This window comes from Lepidochelys kempii, chromosome 11, assembly GCF_965140265.1.
Source record: "Lepidochelys kempii isolate rLepKem1 chromosome 11, rLepKem1.hap2, whole genome shotgun sequence".
In the NCBI taxonomy this organism is placed as follows: domain Eukaryota; kingdom Metazoa; phylum Chordata; order Testudines; family Cheloniidae; genus Lepidochelys; species Lepidochelys kempii.
The window spans coordinates 27,902,091-27,917,210 of NC_133266.1; the positions used below are offsets into that span (position 1 = coordinate 27,902,091).

Below are 15,120 nucleotides of genomic sequence, written 5' to 3' on the forward strand. Positions count from 1 at the left end.
CTGTCTTCCAATAGTGGCCAATACCAGATGCCCCAGAGGGAATGAACAGAACAGGTAATCAAGTGATCCATCCCGTGTCACCCATTCCCAGTTTCTGGCAAATGGAGGCTAGTGCCACTATCTCTGCCCATCCTAGCTAATAGCCATTTATGGACCTATCCTCCATGAATTTATCTAGTTCTTTTTTGAACCCTGTTATAGTCTTGGCCTTCACAACATCCTCTGGCAAAGAGTTCCACAGGTTGACTATGCATTGTGTAAAGAAATACTTCCTTTTGTTTGTTTTAAATCTGCTGCCTATTAATTTCGTTTGGTGACCCTAGTTCTTGTGTTATGGAGAAGGAGTAAATAACACTTCCTTATTTACTTTCTCCACACCAGTCATGATTTTATAGACCTCGATCATATTTCTCCCCGACCCACCTGCCCAGTCATCTCTTTTCCTAGCTGAAAAGTCCCAGTCTTATTAACCTCTCCTCATAGGGAAGCTGTCCATACCCCTAATGATTTTTGTTACCCTTTTCTGAACCTTTTCCAATTCCAATATATTTTCTTTGAGATGGGGTGACCACATCTGCATGCAGTATTCAAGATGTGGGTATACCATAGATTTATATAGAGACAATATGATATTTTCAGTCTTATTTTCTATCCTTTCTTAATGATTCCCAACATTCTGTTAGCTTTTTGGACTGCTGCTGCACATTGAGTGATGTTTTCAGAGAACTATCCACAATGACTCCAAGATCTCTTTCTTGAGTGGTAACAGCTAATGTAGACCCCATCATTTTATATGTACAGTTGGGATTATGTTTTCCAATGTGCATACTTCGCATTTATCCACATTGAATTTCATCTGCCATTTCATTGCCCAGTCACCCAGTTTTGCAAGATCTCTTTGCAGTCTGCTTTGGACTTAACTATCTTGAGTAGTTTTGTATTGTCTGCAAATTTTGCCACCTCACTGTTTACCCCTTTTTCAAGATCATTTATGAATATGTTGAATAGTACTGGTCCCAGTACAGACCCCTGGAGGACATCACTATTTACCTCTCTCCATTCTGAAAACTGACCATTAATTCCTACCCTTTGTTTCCTATCTTTTAACCAGTTACCAATCCATGAGAGGACCATCCCTCTTATTCCATGACAGCTTACTTTGCTTAAGAGCCTTTGGTGAGGGACCTTGTCAAAGGCTTTTCGAAAATCTAAGTACACTATATCACCTGGGTCCCCCTCGTCCACATGATTGTTGACCCCTTCAAAAAATTCTAGTAGATTGGTGAGGCATGATTTCCTTCTACAAAAACCATGTTGATTCTTCCCCAACAAATTATGTTCATCTATGTGTCTGACAATTCTGTTCTTTACTATAGTTTCAACCAGTTTGTACGGTACTGAAGTCAGGCTTACTGGCCTGTAATTGCCTGGACCACCTCTGGAGCCCTTTTTAAAAATTGGCATCACATTAGCTATCCTCCAATCATGTGGTACAGAAGCTGATTTAAATGATAGGTTACAGACTACAGTTAGTAGTTCCGCAATTTCACATTTGAGTTCCTTCAGAACTCTTGGGTGAATACCATCTGGTCCTGGTGACTTATTACTGTTTAATTTATCAGTTTGTTCCCAAACCTCCTCTAATGACACCTCAATCTGGGACAATTCCTCAGATTTGTCACCTAAAAAGAATGGCTCAGGTTTGGGAAGAATGGCTCAGGTTTGGCTATAATCCTGCTATAATGAACTGAAATAAAATAAAATATAGTAATCTCTCTGGAACAGCCCTTTATTTTTGCCTTACATGTTTGTTTTCCAAACTGTTGAGCTATTTTTAAAAATTTCTTCAAGTTTTTCAAGAGCCACAAATCCATTTTACCTGCTATTGTCATGGATGTTTTGGCTTAATTATTCCATTGCTTGGTTAACGCCTAATTCCTTCTTGATAACTCCTTTTCAGCTGATTAGCTGAAATAAATCTTAGATTCAACAATATTCTCACCAATATGGAGGTCGCTTGCTGTTGGTTTTCTCCTCCATGGGAGAATACTGACACAGATCCCTTTGGTTTAATCTGATTTAGATTCTAGGATACACAAGCTGAAATTTTCCAAAGTGCCCAAGGAAATCTACCTCAGGCTACTTTGAAAATCCTAGACATAGAATATATGGATCTCTCCCTCTCTCACCCAAAATCATCATCACAGTTCACTGGACAACGAGCACCATGCTTGGAAAATGTGTAGCTGTTTATAATTTAGACAAGAATCATTGGCAATATGAATTAAATTGTTCAATCATTGCCAAATCCTGCTCCCCTCCCTCTTGAACAGTGTTTTAGGATACCTTTCATCTACATTAGATTTAATAGTCTGATTTACCTATTTCTATAACAATGTGTTATTCTATTAAGGAAGCTAATTTCACAAGCCAAAATTCCACCTCCGCTTGTTTCAAAGCTTACTCAGTGAATCAAATTATCTCTTTTAATAACAAGCTCTCTCATTTTCTGCAGCTTGTATATGCTCTTCACTGAGGCAGCTTCAGTTGTGAACTACTATCCATGACTTCTCACTAACACACGCATTTTCCCCTACTGACTCAACTAGAATTTCCTGCTACTGCAGACATAACATGTCACAGAACCAAAGTGGACCATGCAGATTTATGCAGGGTTTGCACTCCCTTTACATGGTACATATGATTACTATCAGCTTGTACTTACGCTCATCAGAAATAAACTATTGTCTGCTCCAGTCTAGTTCCTATGTTTCCTAAAGGATGCAGTGCAAAGGTTTTGACTTGGTGCCATCAGGCTGCATTTTGATATTCCAGTTTATTTGCATGCTCCAGAAAATCTGAGCACTTCCATGCTGCTTCTGTTCTTATGCCACTCATAGAGACTGGCTATGTAAAACAATTCTAACAAAATGCTCTTGTTTTCACTGCCATGAACTACATATAGCCTGCTGACTGCTACTCATATTTCATTAGCTTTATATAGTGATCAGTTAGTTCCTGCTGGTTCCATGATAAGGTCTTTTTGCCACGCATTTATCTTTTGAGCTACATACGAATAAGGTTGAGAAGTAAGGTCCTTCAGCTATCTGAGAAATTTTCTCCAAATAAAATATTTTCTCTCTGCTCATAGCTAAGCTCATCACTATGTTCATCAATGGTTTTTCAACCTCAAGGGTCAATAATTGTGATTCCTTAACCCTGTGCTATAGTGAATTACTAGTACAAAGCAATATGATCACATATCACCTACTCTTTAGCCACAGTCACATTCTGAACTGAGTTAAAACCTACTTCTAACTTAGCAGTCTACATGACTTAGTTCCATTTATTTAGCTGAACTTTTATCTCTCTATATTCCATCCCATCTCCTGCATTCTTTGGTACTGATTTACTCTAACTATACCAAAACATAGACTGGAGATGACTGGTGCCAGGGCCTTTGTTAATCGCGCCCTAAGGATTCACTGCTTGTTGCCATTAGCTAATTCAGTGTACAAAATCACACTGAAGACATCTTGTTTGCCAAACTTTTCCTCTAACTGAGATCTGTGAACCTGAGAATGTTTGGAATGAAGGACCCTTTATAATGTGTATAATAATTTGGCATTGAAATTCATATTTAAATATATTCTACAACATGAGTACAGCTTGTTCACTTTTACGATCCCACAGGTGCATTTCATAATCAAAGATCAATTATCCAGTCCTACTAGAAAAATAAATGTGTTCCTTGAGAGCAAATTATGGACTCCTTAGAAAATATTATATAATCAAAAATGTACCCATACACCCAAACACTTTGCTATTTGAATTTAAACAAGCAACATAGTGGTCATATTGATCATTATGACCTTCTGTAGTGTACCCCCTAGTACAAAGAGGGTGGAGAGAACAGAAAAAGAAGGAGAATGAGGGGATTGGGGGGGTGCGTGTGTGAATGAGGGGATTGAGGAAGGGGGAGAGAGAGAGGTAGAGAGAGGGTGTGTGTGTGTGTGTGTGTGTGTGTGTGTGTGTGTGTGTGTGTGAGAGAGAGAGAGAGAGAGAGGAAAGAAGAAGGGGGGTGAATATGGGAACTGAAAAAGATGAGGAGGGAAAAAAAACCTGACAATCATCATGGAAGACTAGGTGGCAAACATAGATCCCCTTGTGAGGACTGATCTTTTTGCTTATTTATTAATTTATTTATTCATTCATTCATTCCTTTCTTGAACCCAGCCTGTATGTAATGTATATGCACTTAAATGATTCTGCCTTTCCAAATCCTTAAGCAAGCTGTCTAGTTGGGAGAAAGCTGTGCAGTATACTAGTATACTCACATCACTGCGCTGTTTAGTCACTTTCTTGGCAAGCTCCACATCAGGTGGATCGGGCAGAGAAGTGTATTTAGATTTTCGTTCATCATGCCCCTTTTTGTAAACAATCTGAAATAACGCAAGGGGTAAACTTTTACAGGAACTGCCTGTTTAAATAAACAACCGAACATTTACTCCTGACCTCTCTAACGCTTCCATTAACAGAAGCAGTCATTTCCACTGCTGCAAAATAAACTCTCTCAATCAGTGTAACTACTACAGCGTTCTTAAAGAAAGAGAGAAATTACTAACCTGCTAGCGGACTTTTGAAATACATTAATAGTTTGGATTTCAGAGACCTGATCCAGTGAGGTGCTGAATGCCCTCAACATCCACCGACATCTCTTATATAGCTCCTTAACCAAGGAGGTACTCAGTTCTCCAAGTGCGTCTATAAACATTAATGAATTAAACCATTCCTGTGAAGTAGGGAAGTATTGTTATCCCTGTTTTACACATGGGAGAATTGGGTGTATAGGTCCAATCCTGAAAAGTTCTGATTGTCTCCTGAGAGATGTTAAACACTCTCATGTCTCATTGAAAACAGCATCCTAGAAGATTGGGCCAATAACGGTTTGATTACATTAATTCTTCTGAACGCAACTCAGAATCTCTAGTCTCTTCAGACTTTATAAACATTCAGCGCACTCAGTGCTTTTCAACAGACATATCACTACCATTTTCATAAATATCCACACTGCAGCTTGGGACTGATTCTCTACTCCCTTATAGTGGTTTTATGCCAATGCTACTCTACTGAGAAGTCTATAGAGGTAAATCAGTGTGACAGCACGCTATTGAAATGGGCAATTAGGCGTTGCTACTTACATCACTAAGAGCCTTTTGGGCCTGGGCTACTCTCCTCAACTCTGGACTGTCATTGTATGGGTAGAATAATGTTTTGTCTTGCTCCCAATCTTCTGTGTACAGTTTCTTAAAGAGAGAAAAAAGTGTCAGGAAGTAATTACTTGGAATGATACATGCACTACACTGCCCCAGAGCAGAAGCTGCTCTTACCTTACTGAACATTGCCGTATTTTTTATTGCCTGCACAAGCTCTGGAGCATCGGGGGGAAGAAGGTACTTATCCTTATTCTCCTCCCAGTTCTGTTTGTATAAAACCTGGACAGAAAGACCAGCATGTTGGTTAACTGTGCTCGTCAGAAAGCACTAAAATATGTTCATACATAGCCAGCTTTTTCAAAATATTAAGGAAGAAAAAGTCTCTAACGAAGAAAACCCATTGACTACCTCAGTGAGGAGCATTTCTGATTATAACACTTTTCTCTCTTGCTCAGTTGTTTCTCTGCTAATTATCTTCCTATGTTACTTTGAAATTTTGATACAATCATTCTTAGGGCTCTGGCCTACACACTTTACTCACAGCTTGCTGCCACTGATGTCCACAACCATCTCACAGAGTCACTCACACTCTTACCTTGCTCACTTGCTGCGACACCTTCTTTGCATGTTCTATATCCTTTGCTTTTTCATCAACGTGACAAACAGTCTTTGCAACATCACCAGCCATACGATATTTAACCTAGATCAAGACATGCCAAACAATTAATTGGGAGAAGTATTTATCAAGAAAACATCTGAGCTCTAGGACCCTCCCTCCTTGCAGGGTCCCAAGCCCAAACATCTATATTGCAATTAAACAGCCCCTTAACATGAGCCCTGCAAGCCCGAGTCAGCTGACACAGGCCAGCCATGGGTTTTTAATTGCAGTGTAGACATTCCCTAAAAGGTACCTAGTTTGTGTTAACGTAGATCTACTTGAAATGGGACTACAACAATGCAAATAAGTACCTTTTAGAGCACATTAGCAAGGTCTATTAAGGGCAGCTGTTTATGTGGTTATATGAAAAGAAGTGTTTAAGCATATTTTGAAAGGTCCAATTTTGCAGGATTCAGGTAATATTTCCATTGACTTCAACAGGAATTCCACATGCAGAACAATGACAGGATGTTGTCAGCAGTGGTATTTAATTCAGTGCTTTATACTTTATCAGCATTTTCCCAGAATCCTATTTTTAACTTCAGATAAAAGTTTTTCTAACCCCTTCTGGCCACAGCCACCTGGAATTATCATCCAGCTGATCAAGGACCATTATCTCTCCTTCCTTGCTGAAAGGCCTAAATCCCAAACTGAATTCTAGACTTCTAAGCTTGTCATTGAGTCTGGATTTCCTGCACCAGAAACCGTGGCAATGTTTCTGCTAAGCTTCCAGACGGGCTTGCATAACATTATTTATATGGTTACTGCATCTCTGGCAATAGTTAAACCATGTAACCCAGGAGATGCAGCCCCTTACCAATTTATATCTTATTTGATTTATCAGGCCTAGCACATACCTCACTGAGCTGATCTTGCGCTTTTTTAATTCTCCGAAGTTCTGGGGTATCAGCTGTGCTAGCATATGGCTTTCCTTTTTCTTTTTCAAACTGCTGTTTGTATTTGTTCTGAAAGAAAACAAGACTGAACTTTACTCAGACAAACTCCCAAAGTTCTAGAGAAGCTTTAGATAGAGCAGTAATCAATGTTTATCTTCACTGGGTTAGCAACACTGGGCCAGATCATCAAATAGTGTAAATCAGCATAGCTTCATTGAAGTCAACTGGGTCCCATTGGAGTCGAAGGAGGTGTGCTGATTTATACCATCTGGGGATCTGGTACACTGTAACAAATATTATAGTCCGTTTCTCCTCTTGAGCTCCCTTCAGATCACCGAGATATGACACGTCAGGCCCATTAGGGAGTTTGGTTTTGCTATCATAACAATTATTCTATAAAAAATCACTTAGCTAACAAAATTGTGTTCAGATACCTGAAAACACAATGGCTTAAGCTGTGCTTTTATTTATACCTGTGCAATCCCATTGAAGTCAACGGGGCTGCACAGGTGGAAAGAAGAACAGAATTTGTACCAGGTTTTCTATGGCTTTACAATATTAATATGACACAAATATTTTTAAAATAGTATAACGAATGTACCTGCTTAGATATGCTGAAAATCTATGTGACCTGATCCTGTTCCCATTGGTTTCAATGGCAAAGCTCCCAATGACTTCAATGAAATCAGGATCAGGCATATGGAATTTAATAAATTAAAGCTGGGCTTTACAAAGAGGCCTGTGGCACCCAACTCCCACTAATTTTCACTTTGAGTTGGGCAGTCTCTCAGGCCCTTTGGTAGTCCCCACTTAAACTGTTTGCGATAGTCAAGTTGCTGAATAGGTTATCACTTCCATCACATTACCATTCATTTTTTCTACACTTCTTTTCCCATCTTAGAATGTAAAAACACTTCATAGGCATTAATTGTGCCTCACAACACTTGTGTTCTTAGAGCTGGGCATGAAGTGGCACCCCAGATTGGAACCACTTTATTCAAGCTTTTGGGAAAGTTTGGATCCAGATCTGGACTTTGCAGCTTGGCCCTCTGCCTACAGTTGGCCAAAAATGAAGAACAAACAAACCAATCATGCTTGAGCTTTGGGTAAGTTCACAACTCAGACCTATCTTTAATTATTATTCCAACTGAGGTGTGTAAACTGAGGCAGAGAAAGGTTAAATAAATTTCCCAGCAGAACACAAAGAGTCAGTGAGAGAGCTAGGAATGGACATCAGGAATCCTGGCTCTCAGATATCTGTTATAACCACTAGACCTCAAGCCACTTTTTGTGACATTATGATTCACTACCATAACAGTGAGTGACTCAGGCAATGAAGTAAACTCCTCTTTCACTGTAAATATCAGTAATCAACAAGGATGAGAAAGGAAATACAGAAGAGGATATTACAGTGATATTAGGGTTTGCTATGATGTCTATATTTAATTGTGGGGCTCTTAAAGAAAAACAGGAAGACACGCGTGTAAGAGTTTACCTCACTGAACAGATCCTGCATTTTATGACTGTGTTGCAGATAAGGGGTCATAAACTTAGATGAATCCACTTTTATCTTTTTCACCCTCTTTCTGACTGGAGGTGCAGCTTGCTCAATGGTTCCTGAGGTGCCTCTGGGGCCAGTAGTTCCTCTGGTGGTGGTGGTGGTGGTGGTTTCCGTGATCACCTGGAAATGTGGACAATATGTATTTATTGGATTTTTAATTATAAGCTATAATTTTGCTGCAAGGACTTTTTCACTCTCCTATCTGTTAAAATGGCATTTAATTCCTACTCAGGAACCCCCCACAGTGGGAACTGAGCTACAATGTGGGCCACTTTTCCTACTGGGATTGCCCAGTGTGCCTATTATGTATCATCCAAGCAGGCAGTGTGAAGACTCTTCAGATTAGCCAATTTCTAAATCAAGCTTCTCTAGTTTTTATGCAGCAGGTCTGGAGTCTGGAGGGCATTCTGCTGCCATCATTCCACATGCGTATCCTCCCATTGACGTCAGAGGGAACCTTGAGGGTAGATCGATGACAGATAGGCCCAAAGTGTAGAAATGCTCTGAGGGCTATATTGGGAGTATTGGAGGGGACACATATCCACACATTCACCGCTCCTGTTGATGTCACTGGGAGATCTGAATGTAGATCAAAGGGATATATCAGACTTCAAAAGGAATATCCTTCCCCAAAAAGAGGAAAGAAATTGAGATAGCAAGATAAACATGACTAAACCCTTCAGATCTTCGCAATAACTATAAGATTCACTAGATGACTGAATGTATGTTCAGAATCCAGTTTTTCTACTAACCTGCATGTCCTGATGTGGATAGTCAGATCATAATCACAGAAGAGACTATATATATATAAGCAGTGGCAAAAGCTCAGTTGGAAAGAGACTCAATTTCCTTTTAACAATCTATATATTTGTTCATGCTGTAGGCAATGGTTTTAATACAAGTAAGATTTTAATTAAAAACACTAAAAGAAATGGTTATTATAACTTACAAAAATAAAATGGTTTCAAAACTGCATGGATAAGGAAGCATCAAGTCTTGGTTCATAATAGATTTGCTAAAAAAAGGAAAGCTTTCGAAAGGGAATGAATGCAGCTCAGATTTCTTGACAGCTATTTGCATTAATATGACATAGAATAGCAAATATATTGAGCATTAGCTAAAGAAGAAAACGTTGGCAATGCTTACATTTATTTATTCTGTGGGCACTAGTTGTGTTTCACTAATAATGTTCCAATACATTGTTATTCGCTTGAGTGTTGCAACAGGTTAGTCCATATCCATTCATTTCTAATCACTGAGGAAAGTAATGGCACCTTTTCTGTGATTAAATGGCACTGGAGAACCCTAAATGCATGCATGTGGTGATAATACCATGAAAAAAAGTACATGCTGTTTCTTGTTACCTATTACATTAGGGCCAAATAACAGTTCAACTGAAGTTGACTCCTATTAACTTCTATTTTTGGGGGTGTGGGGGGTTATGCCATAAATGTACATAGCACTTTGCAGACAGCTATAAGATATGGCACTTGCCCTGAAGAGCTTATAAAGTTTGGCCCTTAGGCAGTAAAACCTTCACACTAGAAAAAAGTTACATGCGCCAGTGAATAGTCTTAACAAGTGCCTAAATCACAGCCTCTTCAAAGAAAATGAGCAGAAAAAATGCTTGATTCTGAAAGTACAGTGAGTTTTCCTCTTTCATATTATAACCCATGGGGTTACAGGGCATTAATACACCACAGAATATGCATACAGATGACAGAACAAAATCTAATCACATTAATTAGAAAGGCTATAGTGCCTACAATGAGTAATTTTCTATTTAATGATGGTAGTTTTTTATTTAATGTAATGCAAATCCGGTAAGTGAGATATAGAACTAGCTGTTGCACCATTGCTTATTTTGAATAATTTCTGGCCATTGATTTCACTGGGTAGTTCATCTTAAAAAACAAATGGCATGACATGGCCTTTTTTTGCAGGGGTAGTCCTGAATTACTTAGTAAAAATCCTATTTCGTCAATGGGCATTTTACTGGCACAAGGATTCAAGGAAGATTTTATGACAGGACTCTTTGTTCAGAAGGAAACACTTTACCCACAGAATAAAACTATAAGGCTGTGCATCTCGATAGCCGCAAACTATGAGGAGTATTTCACCTGGAAAAAGCTCTGAGTTGGAATATCCATATGAATGGCCTAATTGCAATTTCAAATTACTGTTATAACTTCCTGGGGGCACTACATCTCAATAACTGAAACATGAAAAACATGGAAACAATCACTTTTCTTGTGACGGAGGTCATACAAAATGAAAGAGAATAGAACTGACGTGTAAACATAATAGATTTCAGGAGGAATCCTTCTGTACTTGTCTTCAGAATAGGCTGAAGTACATAGGATATATTAGAGTATACACTAGCCCATGTTTCCTGTTTATGTAATCCATGGCCCAACTTTGAGAGATACTGAGAGCCCTTAGTGAACTGAAGGTGCTTATCCTATCCTCAAGGGACTTCTGTTTAATTTACAAGGGCCTGATTTGGGAAGTAATCTTCACCTATTTCAGCTGATATTTATGCAGTCAGAATGGTGAAATAACCCTCAAAACACAGAATGGTTTGGTGCTTTGGTGCATTTGGTGCTTTGCATTAACAACATGTACATTTGCTCCACATGCAATCTCATACAATTCTTTACCTCCATTGGTTCACCCTCCTCAATGACAGTCTCTTCGATGTAATACTATAAACAGAGGACAAACCTCATCATTTCTCAAGATCATGCAGCACAGCAAAATGCCTCCGTTATCTCTTTGAAGCAATAACGAACACTGCTTTCAAACTCAATTTTGGGGGGATGTAGTTGTGGTTCAGACATGCAGGAGCCTCTTTTCGATCCCTGGCAGAGCTCTGAGGATCAGCTCATTTTTAATAATAATTATTATTAGCAGTTTGCAAACATTAACTAATTAAAATTCTTGTCAGGTAGGTGATAAAGATTGTTAATTATTATGTCCATTTTACAGAGTCAGTGAGATTAAATGACTTGCACAAAGCAATAGAGAGAGTCAATATCAAAGAAACCAGGATTTTCCAAAACCCTGGATGATGGTCACTATAATCAAACGTCACAACAGCCCTCTCCATTTTACTGTACCCATTTATACAGATGGGACTGTATAATGATGAGACGGACTGGGCCAGAGCCTCAGCTGCTCTGACCCTGTAACAATGCATTGAAGTCAATGGAGAAGAAAGGATGAAGATGGAAATTTTCAAAAACAACTCCTAACGCTTATTGACTTCCAGTATTAGTTAAGGGTCCACCTGCCATTTGTGCCTCTGAAAATCTCATGCACAGTGATTTTTCCCAAGGTCACACAGCAGCACATCAGTATGCACCTGATCTAAAGGCCTTTTGGATCAGGCCCTAAAAGAACTGTGATTAAAACTCAGGCTTTCTAGGGCCTCAGTCCTTTGCTCACTACCTCTCATGCGGCCTAATATCTAGTTATGTTTTTGAGTAGTTCGTGTTCAGTGCCAACGTAGTGCATCTGATCACTTTTCCCAAAGTCTCAAGATACTAATCAGTGAACTATTATCTGGTTCTGTGATCAACTGCATTCTTTGCAAATCACTAATGGCTACAATATCGAATGTAGACTAGTACAGTTCTACAGATTACGTCCAGAGGTAGGAGAAATATCCCTTAAATGAAATACCCAGTATACTCTGAGCCCTCTGTGTGAGTAAAAGAATATTCACTTATTCCAGCAATAATTTTCAGCTGTCTTTGAACACAAGTATCTGGCACAAGCTGATTACACAGATTTAGATCATGTGATTTATACAAAACTAGGGTTATAGATTTAATGATTTTGGAAAGGGCTGAGCTGCTTCAAAATGATACCAGATGCCATTTGTTGCTGTTTTATTTATAACTTCTCCCCTGTGACTATCTCAGGAGGGAGCTAATAAAGTGGAACCATCTGAGGCTATCCTAGAGATGTAGTTAGAGATAGGCATACATTTTTAAAAAAACAAAGGAGGAAATGGAGCTGTCTGGGCAAACATAGACACATCACACAATTCAAAACAACAGGAAATTGACACCTTATCAAAAATAAAATAAATAACGATCAGCCTAGAAAAGGAGATCATTATGGAAGTGAGAACGAATACAATACAACTAGTGGTACAATTACCACTGATGATATTATTCAGTACGTACAAGGTGAATCGCAAATAATATAGAAAATCATAACAATTTGGAGAACTATTTCCTTTTATAGCTAGATTCCAAAATACATCTATAGGGGCTCTACTAACAGTGACATTTATTTCCTCAGACATATAATGTAGAGATGTAACTAATTGAATTAGCACATCTGCTTCTGACTATCAGAAACATACAGTGTTCAACACTAAAGGCTCAACCCTGGCATCCTGGCTCAGATGAGAAATCCATAGGATTTCTTGTGTGGATAAGAGTTGTAAAATTGGTCACTAAAATAAACACTATCGTTTTTCCCCCCCTCAGAGGACAATATGCAAGCCATTCTAATTGCCCTTATGTATTTTAATGGAATAAACATAATTTAATAACTAAGGGCAGGTTTATTAATATAGTGTAACCTTCTTATAGCAAAGTCATTTTTTCACTTACATTCACCCATGATAGTAGGTTGTGGTGTCCCTAGTTACTGGGGACTCCTCAAATCATGGCACTACAATGAGGTACAAAGCAATGAACTTAAATGAGCTCAAATTCAACCCTGCTGTAGCTCCGTAGATTTTGGTGCTCTTACACCAGGATTTAATTTGGCCTCATATCTACACTGAGTATCCATCTGTATTGACCACATAGGGCTCACAAAAGGCCCCCCACTATGGAACTTTCATATTTCTTCCTTACAATGGGTGGGAAAGGTCACAATCCATATTCGAATACAGATACTGGAACAGCAGCCACAGAGGTTCTGCTGTATTGATGGCACTGTTCCCCCTAATGTACCAAATACGGGTCCTGCACATACCCAAACCTGGGGAGTAGTTTGCTTATGTATAGAGCTGGACACAAGCTATGCAGCTTCAAAATCATTAATTTGTTACAATTTCACAAACAAGTAACTCCATTGTTAGAAGATTTTCCTCTTACCTCTACTACCTCCTCATACTCCTCGTCGTCTGCCATTTTCACAGAGTATTCCTCTATCTATCACCTATGCACTGGTCATATAACAGATGAAAATATAATATTAGCCTGAAGTATTCAAATATTATGAAACTCTATTAGTCAAGTCCATTATGTGGGTGTGTCATGGTGTAGCAATTGCTAATACCAATACATTATTTTACTGGCAAGTCAGGAGCAGACCTTTAGCATGCGACTCACAAAAATTAAAGCTATCATGATCTAACTTAATTTCACCTTATTTCAGACTGCAGTGTTCCTGGATTAAGCAACATGCTAATTGTTACAATTCAGGTCAAATATATGGAATCCAGTGCTGACATATTGAAGAACAAATAAGAGATGTGGTTATTTGCTAAAATATATGGTTTGGATTTCCCCACTACAAAATTATGTCAAGAACCCTCCGTATCTGTAATATTACATAGACCATTATTTTATTTCCTCTCTTGTTTGGATGGGGTTTTCCTTGGTAAACTACAATATAACAAGCAAAAATATAATGTAAAAAAATCTGGCATAATTATTTTTAAATGACCTTAAATTAATGAGGTTAATTTCTCTCTTCCCACCATCAGCCTGTATGGATGCTCCGTTTCTTAGCTTTTGTGGCTTTTTTCTATTTTTTTCCTTCAAGCCTGGAAAATATAAAAATCCATATCGTTTGGGTCAATACTTGAAATAAAGGTTATTGCTGCAAAATTCTGATGGATTAATTAATGGAATGATTATGCTATAGGCCTGTCAAAATTACAGCTTGCTACTAGACAATACAGCCCTATTTCTAAGGCTGGTGGTAGATGAAGGTTTGGGACAGCTGCTTTAGTCCAAAGATATCTGCCATGTAAGCTAATACTATGGAGTGGTTGGCTGGTTTCATTTAGCTAGCTAAACTGCAATTCCTTCTGAGGCAAGTGAAGACCAGTACTACAGGTTAAATATAGGAACATACATTATTGTCCCTTTTTAGTGCCAATATGTTGGGAAAAAATTAGAAGAAACCTATTTTGTTAAACCAAAGGGCTAACTCATGAAAACAATTCACAAGTGGCATGTCTTGTGAGCAAAGCAGGCTAAAACTCAGTCTAAGCACAAACATCAGCGCTACATATATGTACTTAAATATAGGGAATGTCTATCCAAACCCCATGTTTTATATCCTCCACTCATAGATCCAAGGATTTCTCTTCACTTACTGTGATTTGCGACCACGCAGGGTCCTTTTCATCACTTCTTGCTTAGGCAAAATACCTATCAGTTTGCATGGGTAAGTAGAGATCAGAGCCCTCAAAAAGCTACAGAATAAGAAACTGGCCAAGATTGGCTCTAAAGAAAAAAAAACCAGGCAAAATAAAATCCGCTTACCAGAAATATTTTACAAACTTTCCTTAGCAGCAAAGCCTCTCCAACTCTTCCCTCCTGAGAAACACTGGGCAAAAGCAAGCCTGATGCATCAGATCCTAAATTATCATGTGGTCAGGCCAGCCAATGAGATTTAGACTTGCTCAAGTTTCAGATGCTAAATATACCTAGTGATCCTTTAAAAGAGCACCTGTTCAGCAAATCCACAAAGAAAAGGGGAGTTAATCACTTCTTTGGCTTTCAACTAAAATCAAAACTTATCAGGGTTTTG

At 38.6% G+C, this 15,120-nt stretch overlaps 1 protein-coding gene across 1 annotated transcript in view; it reads right to left on the reverse strand.

The window, feature by feature from the left end:
• The window catches only part of NEB (nebulin), a 193,958-nt gene extending 180,471 nt beyond the window's left edge, over positions 1 to 13,487 (reverse strand). The window contains exons 1-8 of the mRNA XM_073306879.1: positions 13,452 to 13,487; positions 10,992 to 11,036; positions 8,266 to 8,451; positions 6,732 to 6,839; positions 5,812 to 5,916; positions 5,391 to 5,495; positions 5,202 to 5,306; positions 4,338 to 4,442 (exon numbers count right to left, since the gene is read on the reverse strand). Coding sequence (XP_073162980.1) covers positions 4,338 to 4,442; positions 5,202 to 5,306; positions 5,391 to 5,495; positions 5,812 to 5,916; positions 6,732 to 6,839; positions 8,266 to 8,451; positions 10,992 to 11,036; positions 13,452 to 13,487 — 795 coding nt within the window. The remainder of the gene's footprint in view (positions 1 to 4,337; positions 4,443 to 5,201; positions 5,307 to 5,390; positions 5,496 to 5,811; positions 5,917 to 6,731; positions 6,840 to 8,265; positions 8,452 to 10,991; positions 11,037 to 13,451) is intronic.
• Between the last annotated feature and the right edge of the window lie 1,633 nt (positions 13,488 to 15,120).